At 40.0% G+C, this 17650-nt stretch overlaps 1 protein-coding gene across 2 annotated transcripts in view; it reads right to left on the bottom strand.

Annotated features, from left to right (window-relative positions):
• Positions 1–1491, bottom strand: part of TRPM8 (transient receptor potential cation channel subfamily M member 8) — an 89029-nt gene extending 87538 nt beyond the window's left edge. For both annotated transcript variants that reach the window (XM_008056622.2, XM_021711226.1), the window contains exon 1: positions 1374–1491. In XM_008056622.2, the coding sequence (XP_008054813.1) occupies positions 1374–1490 (117 nt within the window). In that variant the 5' untranslated portion in view covers position 1491. The remainder of the gene's footprint in view (positions 1–1373) is intronic.
• Positions 1492–17650: the final 16159 nt, after the last annotated feature.

Raw genomic sequence — 17650 nt, 5'->3', positions numbered from 1 at the left:
TTACCACCTCTGACAGGAGAGAACAAAACCCAGAAAGGGGCACATAGGGGGATTTCTGAAGGAATGAAGTAGAATAAGTGATATTCTCCATCTCAAGCAGGTGGTAGGTAAAAAAGCATCCATTTTAATATACTTTAAGCTGGAAATTTACATTTATACATTCTTTTCTATGTATACTTCACAACCAACACTTAAGCAAAAATAGCTTCTATGCTCACCTGTATACAAAATTTTTAAAAATCCATGACACTCATTCTTCCTCTTTATATTTTTTATCCACTTACCTAATTTTGTGTCTACTTAACGTGAATAAATAAAATTCAATAGCTCGTTAAACTTGTGAAATCAAAGCTCATGGAGGAAAAGTGAGATTTTTTTAAAAGTTTTTTATTGCTAAACATTCCCTCTGAAAAACACTTTGCAGAGGTATGTATGTGTTCAGAGGGCAAACAGGAACACCCCAGAATTGAGGCACTCTAGGGTGGTCTCAGTACTTCTACCACGAAGGCTCCTGCATCTGGAATGGGGTGACCCACAGGGGCTGAGGGGAGGAGATGCATCAAGTGGGAAGCCACAGGAGGACCAGTAAGAGAAAGAATAAGTCTCTGTCCATCTTCCGGGGCACTGACACCTGAGGCCAGTTGGACCCACCCACAAGGGCCCTTCCAGAGATGCTTCGTCACTTGGGGTCCAAGGAGAAAAGCAAAGGAGTGCAAAACTGGAGAAGGCTCCACTATGCTTTGCCTACTGTTTGCTTCTCACAGGGCCGGGACTAAGGTGAGACTGGGGAGCAAATCTAAGAAGATGCTCAGTCTCAAGGGTGAGCAAGTGCAGGAGCAGCCCTTCTCCCACTTCCCCCAGAGTCTGTGCCTCCTTGAATTTTGCACCTGGGCACCTCAGTTGCGTAGTCCCAGCCCTAGGAGGCAGACCCCAGCTGGACACAGCAGGGTTTTGCTTGTTTTGTGTGTGTGTGTGTGTGATACATCACAAAATCAGCCCCTATGTAACCCACCAATGAGACTGAAATACTGAACAGCGCTCCAGAATCTCCCATTTCTGTCTCTTCTCTTTCTTTTCAAAGCTAGCCACTAGCCTGCTATAGTCGAGGGCAACCTGGATGTCAGACTGGAATGTAGTGTAATTTCCTGACAAATGAGAGTATTTGTATTCCTGACAACCTGAGACCCTGGTCACAGAGCTGGAAAAGGGACTTAGACTTAAGAATCAGACCAAAGGCAAGAGCATCACACATTAAAGAGTAAAAAGAATATTGAAAAGTGGTATTTAAAATCTCCTAAAAGTCACTTAGCAAATGCATTATTTAACAACTTATTGAGGTTGCAGTTATAACCTTTAAAACAGGTGCGACTTACACTCTCACTGTAGGATACTTCTGTGCTCCGAGACACACTGGAATACAGGGTATGGGTGCTGTCCAAAGTACCGTTCCTTCTGTTTCTCATGCTGAGTCTGGCTCGCTCAAAGGACATCTCTTCTGTGAAGATTTGGGGGGGGGGAGTAAGTTTGGGTTACAAATAGTAAAACGACTTCCTTCAAAGCTTCACCTCAATGTCCCTTTCCTCCACCCTCTCCTCTTTGTCATGTGCAGCATCCCATGTTCTGTCCTACCCACCAGGGTCATTGTACCCCTGCCCCTAATTCCTCTTTGTCCTCTAGGACTCAGCTAGAGTTTCCGTCCCTGATCACATCCTCCCTGGTTTCTCACCCCCAGGTCAAAAGCCCTTCTGAGTGACCCCTCTTTGGGTGGCAGCATGCATGACCCCACTAGACCGAGATCTCTGAGAAGAGAGACTGTGCCACGTCCACCACAGAGCATCACACATATGGGGCTTACAACAGCTATATGCTAAGTTAAAGCATTGGGAAGAAGGAGAATTTACAGAGGAGACCATAATTAGCAGCTTATATCAGCCAGAGGACATGACCCTCCAGCAGGGAAGAAGAATCCTGGCCCTGATCCAATCAAGCAAATCTGAAGAAGGGCCTTGACCAATGGTGGTGAGTAGGACCTGAGATCAACCTGCCCCAGGTCATCCTGAGACTCTGAAGCAGGTGCATGGGCCCCATAGACCCCTGGTACTTCCCTCCCAGGCTATGGAGCAGGCAGTTAGCCCAGGCATTAGGAAATCGCTGTGTTCTCACTGTAAGACGTTTCCATCATCACATTTCAGGATCCTTGTCTCCCAAACTCTGACTCACATCCCAAGTCCTAGACAAAGACCACAGATGCCTATTCGACCTCCCTTGTGGTTCTGCAGACTCAGTAAACAAAAGCATCATCCTGTGCTTCCCTGAGTCCCTCCCCCTGGCTCTAAGCTCCACCTGTCTGTCATCATCATATCAGAGTGGCAATTCCTCCTTCTTACCCTTGCCAAGACACTCCAATTGGATTGAATTACCTTAATGCCAAACTTGCCACTAGGGGCTCTACTTGTCTCCCCAACCCGGCCGAGTCAACTTCCTCTCTCTCCTTCTGGTCCCTTTTCCTCCTGCGTCCCTCCTTTCTCATCTGCTGTTCCACCCTCTGTCCCAGTCCTCTTCCCCACACCTCTCCATCTATCATCTCCTCCTCATCCCCCAGGCTAAGCTCACTCATCATTTCTTCAGGTAGATGCTTTCCAAAGCCCACTGGGACAGGCACCGGTTCACCTATTTCTGTGATCCTTCTATCACCACCAAAGTGTGCGATCATGATTTGTTTAATGATCTGTTTGACCCCTGTTCACTTGCTGGGGCCAAGGACCGTGCCTATCTTGTTTACCCCTATACTCCCAGAGCCTGGCACAGTGAGTGAAGGAGATCAGCATAAATACTTATTGGGTGAATAATTTGAATAAGTCACTTCCCCCCTCACAAATCCTCCATCAGTTGGCAAACAGCTTCCATGTCACCTTCCATAAGCCCTCGAGGCAGAAACATCTAAGATGCAGAGCAGCCTCACTCTGTTCCTGGCTCCTCAGCACAGCGGCCCTGGCTCCTCTGCCCAGATCACCCATGCCAGGCCAGCAGACTCCCACACCACAGAAACTGGACACTGCTTTAAAACCCATTCGCAATGGTCAGTCCAGACTGTTTAAAACAACGAGAGCTCCTTTTACTTCTCTCCCCAGGCATTTCAAAGAGAAGCTCAGAGTATTAATTGGTACTTTACATACATTATTGCTAAACCGCAAATCAATCCTGAAAGGTATTCACTATGATTCCCACACAGCAAATGGTTTCTAAGTAGGGCACCCATAGTTAGGAAGTGACTTCATTTGCTTAGAAATGAAAAACTGCTTATTTCGTTGCAACAGAAAAGGGGTACTTTTGCTGGGTCACATTCCCATCAAACAAGGAATGGGAAAGGCATGTACAATGTGCAGCTTGCAGTCCTGTTCCAACAGTTCAAATGCCTTTTTAGCAGCTATTAGTTTCTTATGGTTCTCTGAGGGCAGTTGATACTCAAGTTGACTGATGATGGGTCTGAGCATTCTTAACAAAGTCTTACATAGCAGCTATTCCATATGTTGGTCTTCTAGACATATTCTTTTTTTTTTGGATTTCAGGTCTGGATGTGAAAGAAGCACTGGAAGAAGGCCCAAGGGAAAAGATGGAAAGAGCACCCAGGAGGCTTAGAAAGCAGGAAGAGGGCTGAGCAGAGGAGGGGACTCCCCTAAGGGGGACTGAATGGAAAAGGCAGTGGGGTGGGGGAGAAAGCCATACCGGAAAGAAATCTCTCCATATACCACATGCCAAGGAGAAGTGAAAAAAACCACGCCACCTGATCCAACAATTCACAACCCACAGGAAAATGGGCAAAGAGTTAGGATTCAAATTCACCACCCAAGGGAACACAAATTGCAAATCAACTCCAAAACATGTTAAACCTCCCTTGTTATAAAAAACAGTAAGTGTTCAAGAACACTAAAACACCAAGGGGAGATGTTTTGGGATGACAGTATTGGATGTTGTGATGAGGGTGGTGGGACAGACATGCTCGCATGATTGGGTGAGGGTAAAAGCTGCTCTATTTCCTGCAAAGCAACTTGGCAATAATGTAGCAAGGCATTTAAAATTTCCATTGTTGATCCAGTGAACTGGTTTTGGAGAATCTCAGTAAAAGGATCAGAGACATGTAAAAAGTTATACTCAGAAGATGTTCATTGCTGAGTTATTTATAACAGAAAAATTGAAAATGACCTAATTTTCCATCAATAGGAGAACATTAACACCAAAAGAAGTAAAACAATAGCACCACAAAGTGGGTATTTTAATGATATGGAAAAAAGTACGATTTATTGTGAGTAGAAAAAGCAGGAGGCAAGATATAATGGTTCACAGCTCTGGCTTTAGCAATAGTCAGTCAGCTTAAGTTCAACCATTAATTAACCCTACAACCACGAGTGATCCTCTCACCCTCCCAGTTCCCTTGTAAAGATAGCTCAGTCACTGTCAAGTAACACATCTTCTGCAAAGGTAGCTATTGCTGTAGGAAGTGCAAATATGTTATATATAATGTTTAAGACACAGAGAAACAAATACATCAAGATGCTAAATGTGGGAGTGGGACTGTGAGTGATTGCAGTTTCATCCTTTTACTTATTTTATTTTCCAAAATTTAAATATATTGCTTATGTCATCTGAAAAATATGTTTAACAACAGGAAAAGTACCTAGAGGCTGGGTGAAGCGAAGGTAGCTGACGACCTTGGCAATATTAGTATCAGTCAGTGGGAGGCGAGGGGGTGAGAACAACCCACATAGAACTGTTCCCCAGGGACACACAGAGAGGGAGAGAGGGCTGGGGGGAGGAGAGGGTTGATGGCTGGTTTGTTTGTTCTAAAGAAGTGAGATCATGTCTAAATTTTAAGGGAAAAAACTAGCAGAGAGGAGGAGATCAAAGTACAGGGCAAATATCATAATATAATAATTATAATAATAATAGCATGAATAGAAAGATTCCGTGGAGTAGGTGGGAGTAATGAAGCTAACAGCACTACATAAAAAATTGAAGAAAAAGAGAAAAGGTAGTCAACAATAACATAATACTTATAAACAACTTTGAATTTTTTTTCTCACATTATATTCTTTGAAATATTTCCTGGACATGGAATTAATTTCTGTCCCACCATAGCACCTCAGTCTTGTCTGATCTATCTCACTTTTAATGCAGAGAAGAGATGAGGGTCTGCTCAAGAGCAGATATTTCATAGTGAGGCTTCAAGGGTGTTCAGGCTTCATTCAACAGCCACAACCAGAGTAGCCTTCCTTAAATGTGGACCATGGGAAGAGGAAGTGAGAGATAGGAAGGGGATTATGAGCAGGGAGCTATGTGAGTGGAGGAAAGGTGAGGACATAAACTTTATGAGGAAGGCAATTGTTAGCAGGGTTCAATTCTTTGAGGGTTGTTGGACTTAGGCTTTCCATATTTCACTAGCTGTGGTCAAAGTTCTGCCTCAATTTTTGGCTATGTAGGCCTCTCCAACAGGACAACTTGCTTTATCAAAGCAAGAAAGTTGAGAAAGGATAGAGAGAATCTGCTAGCAAGACAAAGTAGCAGTCTTTTGTTGTCAAATCAGGGAAGTGACAACCCCTCACTTTTGTCATACTCTACTTGCTAGAAACAAGTCACTAGGTCCAGTTCAAACTCAAGGTCAGGGAACCACACAAGGGGATGGAATGCCTGGAGGTGGGGATCCTTGGGCCATCTGAGGAGACTGCCTACCACTATACCCTTTTGATTTACATTTATTTCCAATGTTCTTGCTTTGTCAGATCTTTTGAATATAACATCAAGAGTGTGACCATAAGACTATTCAATTTTATTTGGGTTCCATGGTATAAAAATTAAAGCAAGACTACTAAAGCATCTGATTTAGCAGAAATGCTAAGGAAGAAATCAGGGTTTAGGAAAGAGTGACAGAACTCACCACTACTCCATCCTCATGGCACACTCCTATGTGCTAAGTCACTGATGGTTACTGCAAGCTTACCTGCTGACTGCCTGGTTCACTCTCTTGAACCACTTATCATCCACCTTCACTATGGTAATAAGTATAATCTGGGCTTCAGACCCAGGTTGTTATTATTAAACCATTCTTTTAGATTCTATGTTTTCGCTTTAGAGAATAATTTTTAATCTTTATGTTAGTGTTTATCCTATATGTCCCACACTCGCTTACACTTAGACTAATCTGCTTTCCTGGTATTCAGTGTGAGTCCTTCTGTTCCTGGCATGTCCACTGTGGACCCACCTGTAAGCATCATAAGAAAGTCTCTAGGGATAATCTGAGTGGAGCAAAGGATAAGAGGGGTATACATGAGGAACTTTTCATATATCGAGATGTCTTTTTATTTTATTCACACGTGGACAACTTGGCCACACTTTTACCCCAAACACTGTAAAAAGGGTTCCATTTGTATTAAATTTTTGATCTTGTTTTTTTTTTTTTTTTTGAGTTGGAGTCTCACTCTGTCACCCAGATTGGAGTGCAGTGGCCGCACCAGGCCACCGCAGCCTCGACCTGCTGGGCTCCAGCAATCCTTCCGCCTCAGCCTTCCAAGTAGCCAGGACTACAGGCACGCGCTACCACGCCTGGCTAATTTTTGATTTATTGCAGAAATGAGGTCTCGCCAAGTTGCCCAGGCGGGTCTTGAACCCGCAGGCTCAGGCAATCCACTCACCTCAGCAGCCTCTCAAAGGCGCGGGATTACAGGCTGAGCCACCGAGCCCGGCAAATTTTTGATCTTGTAAAGGAAATTCCTGAGGGCTGAGGGCAACCTCATTGTTATTCTTTCTGTCCACCATTAGGTGTTTTCTCCCTTATTCTCACTAATATTGTAATGACTCTAACTAGATATGAATCTAAAAGTTTTACATTGAACGTGGACTCTATTTACATGCAAACTCATTTGTTTGCTTTTTTTTTTCATTGTTTTCTGATTACAGCCTCCACTGGACAATGGAGTGAGCTGCTTCCCTAGTAATGATGGAAGCTGAGACTAGAAGTCTCACAACCCACCAGTAATTGTCTAACTTTCTCCTGTTCTCATTTTTAATTAAACCGGCACCCTGATCAGGTGTGGCAAAGTTTGGCAGCATTATATGACCTATTGTCAAACCAGAGAATGTTCTTGAGATGGACAGTAGATGCTGGTCCATGGGACCCTGCACAGTGCTGCCTGGTAGCAGTAGTGCTGATCAGACATAGCATGACAGCAGGCACCAACAAAGTGAGGCTTTGCCCCTCAACTTTGACCTGTCCCACAGAGGAGGGACTTTGGTACAGTTGTGCCATGCCTGGCGTACTCATCCCTCATAGACCCATGGAGAACACTGGAGATTTATCATGTAAGTAACAAGTTTTTCAGAGGAAGAAAATGTTCCACACACAGTAGTGGGTTTTTTTGTGTGTGTTTTTTTTGGACACAGTTGTCAAAAAAATCAAAAGAATAAGTCTTCCCTGAGCTATGGAAAGATCTGAATTTTCACAAACAAAATCTTAATGGGTCTAATACCAGCAAAATTAATAGGACCAGAGGTATCCTGATGCGATTGTCTATAATCGAAAAGTAAAATTCTATGCCCCAATTGACTAAATAGACTTTCTCTGAGCCAAGAGAAACCTGAAAAACTAAACTGCAGGCTATGAGGGAAAAGGAGGCTTGACATGCCACGTTATACACCCTCCCTGTGGAGTGTAGGCACAACCGACTAGCATAACATGACAAAACAGATTCTGGCAATAAAATACCAAATTCCAACCTGATTCTGGTATAGCATCAAATGACAGCAGATCCTAAAAGAAATGAAAATATTTTACCCCAAAATGTGTTTCTTTGACATATTTTGAAGTGACCCTGCAAAGCCATCTTTTGGGGAAATTTGCATTTGTAGAGAATCTCCTTCCCTAGGAAGAATCTGACACCATCTGAGACATTTATTGTCTATTCTCTCTCTGATACCTGCTACTTGGAGGCTTCATCTATATAACGAGAACCTTGGTTTCTACAATCCCTCTTATCCTAACTCAAGCATTTTTCTTTTTTCTTTTTTTTTCTTTTTACTGATTTCAAGTTCTTTAGACAGAGTTTAACTCTTTTTACCAATTGCCTATTGGAAAATCTTTAAATTCACTTATGACCTATAAGCCCCTGTTTGAGAAGTTCCACCTTTCTTTTCCTAACCAATGTAAATCTCACATGTATTGATTTCTATATTTTTGCCACATGTATTTATTTATATTTTTTGCTGGTAACTTATAAAATTTATAAAACCAAGCTGTAATTCAATGGCCTTTGCTACATGTTCTCAGGACCTCTTGGGACTATATCTCAAGCCTCAGTCACACATATTTGACTCAGAATAAACTTCTTCAAATATTTAACAGAGTCTGGCATTTTCATCAACATGTATAAGTACAAAAATAAACATAAAGCCAAATAAGTAATGTAACAGATAAAAAAATAATGAGAAAAATCAGACTAGTGTCAAACTTCTCCTTTTCAATACTCGAAGCTAAAAAATGGAGCAATATTTGCATTTTTTAAGAGGCAAAACATTGTGATATAGAAATTGCATTATCAGCTTCTCTAACTGTGAGTGCATCAGAAAGACCACCTCAGGGTTGTGAGGAATGACTAACTTTAGGTAGTCCAGGAAAAGGGGACAGGGAGGCTTAGGGCTGGGAGTGGAAGTGATAGATCTAAATAGTAAGTGGAGAAGTCACGGTAGAAATATTTTTAAAAATTATTTTTAAATTATTTATTTTAAAGATGTGGGGCACAATTCAGGGTTAGGTATACAAATGTTCATTTTACAGGGTTTTTTTTTAAAGTTTAAATTTTTGTATTTCACCATGGTGCACAATGATTTGAAGAAACTTACTAAAATGTTGCATAGTATAAAGGAATCAAAGAGAAAGAAATGAGTAGGGGGTAAAATAAGAGGAGACGGGTAAAGTAAGGAGCTCATTCAGCCTCATGGAAGGCCTGTCTTAAGGTCCTGTGGTTTTGCTAGAAATCATAGTGGACAAAGCAAAGGGATTAACATGGTCAATCACAAGCTTCACAGAGGCCATACAGTAACTTCAAACCCACGTTCCCTAATACTGAGGCTAGGGCAAAAAGAACTCCTGTAGCTGGGGACAGATGGAATGGAGAAGATGGGCGTGGTTATAAAGGGGCATCCAAGGGGAGGTTTTCTAGTGATAGAACAATTCTATGACTTGATTGTTGTGGCAGTTACACAAATCTACTCGAGTGGTAAAATTGAATAAAACTATGCACATACTGATGAGTATACATGTAAAACTGGTGGGATCTAAATAATCTGTGCATTGCACCAATATCAATTTTCTGGTGTTGATAGTATACAATAGTTGTGTGTGATGTTACCATTGGGGTGAACTGGGTGAAGAGTATACAGAACCTCTCTCTACTATTTTTTTTTCCACTTCCACTTCTTGTAAAACCATAATTATCTCAAAATAATAAGTTAAAAGTGTGAAAGAAAACAGGATCTGGGGACCCGAAACTCACTATGCCAAAGGGAAAGTTAAGTTTGGGGCCCGAGTCACATGCACAAAAAACCACCTCTCTTTTGTTATCAAAAGGATAGCTGCCATAATGAAGGTCTACATTCTCTCCTGATGGCCTCTCTCACAAATTGCTCACAAGGAAATTCATTGTGGGCCCCCAAATGCTTTCAGAATATTCATCAAAAGAGCATAGCATAGAGTCAATATAGGTAAAGAGCAACCATTTTATATTGCTTTGCGTTGTCATGTTTTTCTAACAGTTCACTTTAATTTACCCTCTAATCAGTAGCCAAGGACAGAACCAGTTTTTCAGAGGTAGCTATTGATAATTGCTTTATAACCTCCCCCCAGACTATTTTGTGAACAAGTCTAACCTAATCAGTTTTTCGAGATCTTTATGACACAGACCCCATCAACATGGCAACTGTCATGTGACTAACCCACCCATCTGCCTGCCATCTATTACCTGACATCAGAGCCTGTGCTCACCTACCCCTTCTTGATGATGTGGAAAAGACCACCACCACCCAAATCCATTAACGACTTGCCCCCCATCAAAGGGAAGCTTTAAAAGCATTCAACTTCAAGCAGCCATTTTGCCATTGCTTTGCTAAATTCTGGTGTGGCTAAGTGAATCTTTGAACTATGGCCACCGTTTCCTACCTTTGGCCTGCTCCCCTACCTTGGGGAGGTGAATCTCCTCTCTCTGTCTCTCATTCTCTCTCTCTCTCTCTCATTCTCTCTAATTTACTTTCTAAATAAACTATATTTTCCAGTCCAACTTCTGTGCAAGTCTTTGCATCCTTTGCGCAGCACCTGATCACACAAATCCCAGAGGGTCTGACTTAACATTTTTGGAGGCCCCACTGGGATTCATCCCCACTGTGGACAAGCCTTGAAGCAAAATGCTATTGGATCTTTCTTCCTCCACTCTATCTTTCCACATGTTTATATTATCTGTTGTGAAATGCACATTTACTGAGGGCAAGAGGAACACATAATTAACTGCTCCTCTGCCCCCCTCTTTCCATTCATAACATGTAAAATCACTGAGTGCAGACCAAAAGCCTTCACAATGTTAATGAGAGGTTCAAATGACCTCTCTCCCACCTTTTTTTCCTCCTTACTCTACTATTTCCTCTTTCCCCTTTAAATACTGCACTTTTTCAAAGTACTTTTCAGAAAAAGAATATATCACAAACACTGCTATGATTTGTATTTCTTTTCCTGGGCATGTCCTAAAACTAAGATAGAAAAACAGGAATTAAACAGGAAAGCTGTCCTCAAGGGTCTTAAGTAAGCAGCTGCATGCCATCTCTGCTTCTACAAACATGCTTTATTGTACCTCATATGGAAATGTCCATAAAGATGTCTACTTCAGTGCTTGTTGTGGAAGTAACCCTTCCCAGTCCTAAATTTAAAATTGTAAACCACCAATGGCAAACCCATGTATGTTGTTTTTATTTATTTATTTATTTATTGAGTTAGAGTCTCACTCTGGCACCCAGGCCGGAGTGCAGTGGCATGCTCCCAGCCACTGTTGCCTCAACCTCCTGGGCTCCAGTGATCCTTCCACCTCAACCTTCCAAGTAGCCGGAACTACAGCTGCACGCTACCATGCCTGGCTAGTTTTTGATTTATTGTAGAAACGAGGTCTCGTCAAGTTCCCCAGGTGGGTCTCGAACCCGCGGGCTCAGGCAATCTACTCACCTTGGCCTCCCAAAGTGCTGGGATTACAGGCTGAGCCACCAAGCCCAGCCAGCAGACCCATGTATGTTGTAACCACAAAAGATCTATAAAAGCAGCTGGAACTGAGGGTTGGGAGGCTACTCTGCCTGAGACTTCCAGAATAAGCACCTTCAGTTCTCCTCTCAGTCTCCAGTGCCTGTTCTGAGTGCATTCATTCCCATACCCAGTGAGCTGCTGCAGTTGCTATAACAAAACTTTGACAGAAATAAACCTCAAAATGATTGCAATGTCTCAGTATTTTGTATTTTTTAACTTTTTAGTTTACATTTTGGTAACCATGAAGGAATTCTGTGTGGAGTTAGCCCTTGACTGATAGCAGCTCACCAGTATTTTTGTTGATGAAAGATGCAAAACTCTGCAAAATATTTAAGATGGTTTATTTTGAGCCAAATATGAGTAAGCTTAGGCCCATAACACCATCCCAGGAGGTCCTGAGAGTGTGTGCCTGAGGTGGTTGAATTTTAGTTTGGTTAAAGGAAGACAGAAGTCACAAGAAACCATAAATCAACCACCTGAGATTTACATTGGTTTGGCCCTGGAAGTTGGAGCATCTCTAAATGGGGGCTTGCAGGTTACAGATGAATTCAAAGATTTCCTGACTGGCAATTGGTAGGAAGAGTTAGGCTCTTATATAAGGAATCTTGACATCGGCAAAGGAAATGGGCAGTTCGAGGAAGGATGAGGGAATCAAGTTTCTTGATTTGTAGATGAAGCCTGATGGGTGAAAGACTTCAGAAAGAATAGGTGGGAATCACCTTAAAAGATGCCCGGAGTCCAGGAGTCCCCAAGAGATGGCTTTGTAGGGTCATAAAATACTTGGACCAATTCCTGACCTCCTGCAATGTGGCCTAAAACCCCCTGCAGCTGCAGAAAGTCAAATATGACCTCTAAAAAAAAAAATGAAAGGAAAAACCCAGCCAGTTAAGAAAGTCTAAAATTTGACTGAGAGACTTTGTCTACATAATAAGGCAAATCTTTGCTAACCAAGCATTATCTCTTTTTTTCTCTTTCCTAACCTGTCTTGTCACTACAATCCGCACACTCTAAGTATGAGAGGGTTAAATTCAAAGAAGGACACATAATTGTGTCATGGCTAGCCTTAAGAACTCTTTCGACTAAATTAAAAAAGCAAAATGTAACCTAAAACAAAGTTCAAAACTACCTTCTCTAGATTCCTTCTGAGAAGAGCTATAGAGATTTCCGCACTTTGTAGTCTGGTGTCTATGGTTTAGCCCTTTCAATGCAGTGGCCTGGGTTCAATTCCTAGCTAGTGAATTCGTCTTTTCCGGTTTGATATTTATGTGACTTTTGCTGTTTCTTAATCCTTTTCCGTTCCTTGGATACTTTTGATTTCCTGTCTCCCATCTGTGGGGCATATGGGGTTTTTGGCCTTTGTATGTGGGCAATCTGCCAAGAAGCTGAGACCCTAGGGAATATAATCAAACAGAAGTGTGGGTTGCACTCTATTTACAGCTAGTGAAATTTTCCTTTCTCTGAGCTGTCTTTGGGATAATTCTGGATCTTGTAAAAACTGCTTACCACCTGTTTGGGAATGTGTTCATGGTTAAGTCATAACTTTGGTTAAGACACTTGGGAGGATATCTTTGGTGGGAGAGTCAGAGAGCATCAACTATTTGTCCCAGCTAAGATCTGGTAAAGAGATTTGAAAAGATATTTTGTAGGGCTCTGTGATTAAAAGTCAGCTGAATTAAAAGCTAATATACAAAGCCTTTATGTTTTTTCTCTTGGGATCCTGTTTTTTGGGAAATTTTTTCAGTCAACTAAATTTTGTCTGTTTTTCCACATATCTGTCCCTCCTTTCTCTTGCCATCCCTGAGGCCCACATCGGGGTGAGCTATCTTAAAACTCTTTTGTAAAAGAAATGTACATCTTAAGGAAATCTCCATTTGTAAGGGTATCTGCCTGTTGTTTTAAACCCATAAGTCACACCTTTGTTTAAAGTGCTTTTCCTGGTTATCATAACTGAACTTTTACCTATACCTTTTTATTTATTTTTTTTTTAGTTTGAGCAAATGATGGTACAATATTCAGTCCTGACACCTTAACTCTGTTCTTTCAAAATATAATTATATTATCTTGTTTCACCAAAGGATTGTCCCTCTAGAAATGAAGATATAGGGTTGTTGAAACAGATAACTGAAAAAGATTTTTAGTCTAAAGTAAAAAAGAAGAACTCAGAAAACTGGCAAATAGAAAATCTTAACAGAAGCAGATCTTATCTACCTTTGTGCCTATATGTCCAAGTATTAGTGTGATGTTATACTACCAAAATATATAAAGAAAAAGTATGAATAAAATATTTTATCAGAGGAATAGAAATTTAACTCAAATGGCTTTTAGTTCATGTGAATTTGTCTTTAATAAATAAAAATAATTTTTTAACTTGGTAAAATAAAATAGAAACATTTTCAGAATTTAATTTAGACATTTTGTCTGAATCTATTGATCTATTGGTCAGATACAGTCTTTACTAGATGTTTTAAGACATAAAACTTTGCTTCTGGAACACTTTTGACATTTGCTTAACTTGTCTATAACCTTATGTCTTTAGATTTGAGGCTTTAAAATATAATGAGGCCTAGCCCCAGAAATCGTCTCTTGTCCTAAGCGTTGCATCTGGTACATTATTAAAATTGCTTACCTCCTAGATATAGGAGAAGCCATTTTACATAAAGGTGTATAAGGAAAGTAGGAGATGCTTGGGAAAATTTATAAGAAGGCATGGAAATGTGTTTTTTGCTAAAGAAAAAGTAATTTTGTCTAGTTTAGAAGTTTTTAAGTTGTTTTAAATTGAAAGAAAAATGATAACTAAAATTAAACATAAAAAGTTAGGAAGGAAAGTAAATTTTTAGGATACAACTGAAGGTTAAAGTCAATTGTAGAAGATTTATGGCAGATTAATATTATGAAAAAAACAAGTTTTATATGTGATCTAGTTGGCTAAAATGCAAAGGGTATTATTTAGTTTTTCTACAAATTAAACACACTGATGCAGAACTGGTATCTGGGCCACAGTGTCAAAATAACAGGGTTTTCTTGGAGCATTAATCTTGAAAGTACCAAGAATAGGAAGCCATTTTTCATCTTGTTCTTAAACCCTGACACAATGATGAGAAAGTAGAAGCTATGCTTTTAGAGAAATGTACACTTTAGGTATAATTAACTTTACCGGCTTTGTCTTTTCAGAAACAGACTTCTAGGTATCTGAGGTATCTCATAGTGGCAATCAAGCTTGCCTAGAGTAGAGGGAATTTACAAGGCCTAAGACATCATGCATTGGGCACGGACTGTAAAAGTCATGAAATTTGTAATTACAATAGTCATAACCGCTCAGAGGGAGAGCAGGTAGGGATTCGATCTTCCAGTAAATTGGGCACTATCTACAGGGAAGCCAAGGAACCCCTGAAGCTACCTGCTGGGAATGCCTAGGAGATAAGAGGAAGTACACCCTCCTTTAGGTCTAAGAAATGTCATTTGGGAAGCTGCAGGAGAATTAGAATCCTTGTCATGCCCTTCTCTAGGGGCTATGATAATGTGGGTGAACATTAATGGGTCTCTGTGTCACAGGTTCTCCAAGACATCCACAGGTGGTTAATAAGGAAGTCACAGCAGTCACAGCAGTCACGTGCAACATCTCCAAGAAAAGGATTTAAGCCAGGACTCTGGGGGGCTATGACATCACACTCAGCTAGAGTGTAGGCTCACTCCCTGTCTGTGGGAGCTGAACTTTTCTTAAATAAATCTTTTCTTCTCTCACCTCTGTGTGTCGCAATTCTTTGCAATCTACTCGGATCTCTGGGTTCCCAGAGAGGCACATTCGGCTTGCCAGCCCCAGCAGTGCTGCACAACTCCCTATGCCTCTCCACCCTCACCCCATCCATCCATAACCTAACAAGTCCATTCTTTAATGAAAAATTGTAAAAGATTATTAAAAGGTCTATGGAAATCTTACCTTGTGATCAAACTGATTAAAGTTTGATAGATATGTTTATAAGGTTTTATTAAAATTAGCTTTAGCATTACTAATACACTAATGCAAAGGAAAAATTTGGTTCTCTCCTTTGAGCAAGATTTTTATGCAATATTAAGAGACAGTAAAAGACTTTTATTTGCCTATTGAGTAAACTGAAATAAAAGAAAAAGAAGAAAGAGAGACATTCAGTTGACTTCATGCTGTTTTAATCACATTTTATTGTCTAAGAAAGCATGTCTCTTCCATCAAAAGTAAAGGTTTTTGTCTTTGAAAATCTTTCAATTATCACTTTGGTTAAATAAATAATTTTATAATGACCCATGATCCTACGTTTTAAACCTGATATTTAACTAACTTTCCAAAACCAAAATTTCAAGTTCTAAAATTCAGTCTTTTTGACCTCATTGACTATTTAGCTATTAGGGCCCCTAAAGTTCAAGAGAGATATGTTTGGCATATTTGGTATGTTAAAATCATATAGGAAGTATTGTTAGACAAAAGATTGCTTAACTTTCTTTGGTTTATACTTAAATACATCTGTATTATTAATACGTGTTCCAAAATTGTATAGATTCTATAATTCTGAGACATCTTAGTATGTATATGTTATATAATAATTATAATTATTGCATTAAATTGTTGTATGTATGCCACAGAAATTTCACATTTCCTTGTCAGTTGTGTCTTTGGTCATGGCTGTCCTAAGACTTTTGTTATCCACAATCATTATTTTACTTTGATCCTTTTTAAAAAATGGTTTATAATCAGCGGTAGGACACTTATAAGTGCTCCTCAATGCAGGTTTCTGATAATGTTGAAAATTGTGCTATTAGACTAAAAAAAGGGAGGAGAGAGACTCTTCCAGAATTCTTATTGGAGAACTCAAGCATTCACGATGATTGCTGACCCAATATCAAGCAGAACAGGAACTAATTACATGGAATGAACTAATAGAAGACCGAAATAATTTTTTATGACCTTTTTGCTTGAAACATTGTTGATTCTTGTTGTTTGTTTTTCAGAGTCAAGAAATTTTTCCTCTTAAGTTATTTACACCTTTTAACAATTGAGTGAAGTATAATCTTGTGGGGAAAAATTTAAGCATATTTTTTTCTCTCTACCTGATTGCTCCAAAATTTGGAAGCTATTTGTGAATATTCTTAAGTTATGGCAATATAGCTATTTGCATAAGTTCAATGAGAAGGGGGGTGGGATTGGCAGTAGTGGGAATCTGTTAGAGGAGGAGGGACACACCTCATCAACAAGGGTACCTGCATAATGAACATTTGTATACCTAACCCTGAATTATACCCCACATCTTTAAAATAAAAAAAAAATTTTTTAAGAAAAAAATAAATAAATGTGAACATGCTAAAAAAAAATCTGTTTTCTTTTGTAAACACAGTTGGAGACACTAGTTATTTTACCAAGGTTTTGACTGGAATGATATTTTCAGATACAAGCACTTTGTTTTGAGGAATTGAGACTGACTTTAGAACCAGTAAATGCCCCTTGAAAAAACTGGTCATGTACCCTGTCAGTTCCTTTTCAGTATGCCTGACCTGTAAAGAATGTCACTTTCTGATAGACTCAGGACAACCCAAGTTATTTTGGGACCTCAAGAAGAGAAGAATTTACCCAGTGCATATAGGTGCCTGAAAGTACAGATAAATCCTTGGCTGGGCATGAGAAGCTATTGAAAGGTATAATCTGAGATGCCTTATGAAAAAAGCTTCCAGAAAATTCAATTTGAGAAAAGTAGCCTACAAGGCAAATAATTATTCTTACTGCACTTTATGCAAATAATCGGGACAAGCAGAAGACTAAAACTTATTTTGCAAATAAATTAGCCATACTATGATTTTGTCTTTGGTATAAATGGAGGTCTGGAGAGAGAAAATCATGCTTCAAAAGAAACTCAAGTACACTTGTAGTTGGATTCTAGCCTTGTCTATTGTTTTTCAGTTTTCAGTATTTGTCAACCATTTGTTAGGACTGAATCTTGAGTTCTTTGCTGACTTCAAGTCTCCACACTAATAATCTCAATTTTTTTTTTCCTCTTATCATTTTTTTTCCTGATTGGGAACTTGGAATCACTAGAAATTAAAACTATGGTCTTCATAAATCCCTGCAAACTGAAGCTATACAACTTAAACTTCTGGAATAATTACACACACACACACACACACACACACACACACACACACACACACACACACACACACACACCCCACCTTCATGACTGCCTACTGATGTGTAGATTCCCTGGTGGCATAGCCTGAATCAGTTTTTCAGGATTTGCTTTTCCTGTTGTTGCTATAATCTGACCCTGGTATCATACATTTATTTTCAACCCTTTCTCTGTC

The sequence above is a fragment of the Carlito syrichta genome, unplaced genomic scaffold (assembly GCF_000164805.1).
Source record: "Carlito syrichta isolate Samal-C Ts95f unplaced genomic scaffold, Tarsius_syrichta-2.0.1 Scaffold12763, whole genome shotgun sequence".
Classification (NCBI taxonomy): Eukaryota; Metazoa; Chordata; class Mammalia; order Primates; family Tarsiidae; genus Carlito; species Carlito syrichta.
This window is presented reverse-complemented; position numbering and strand designations above follow the sequence as displayed.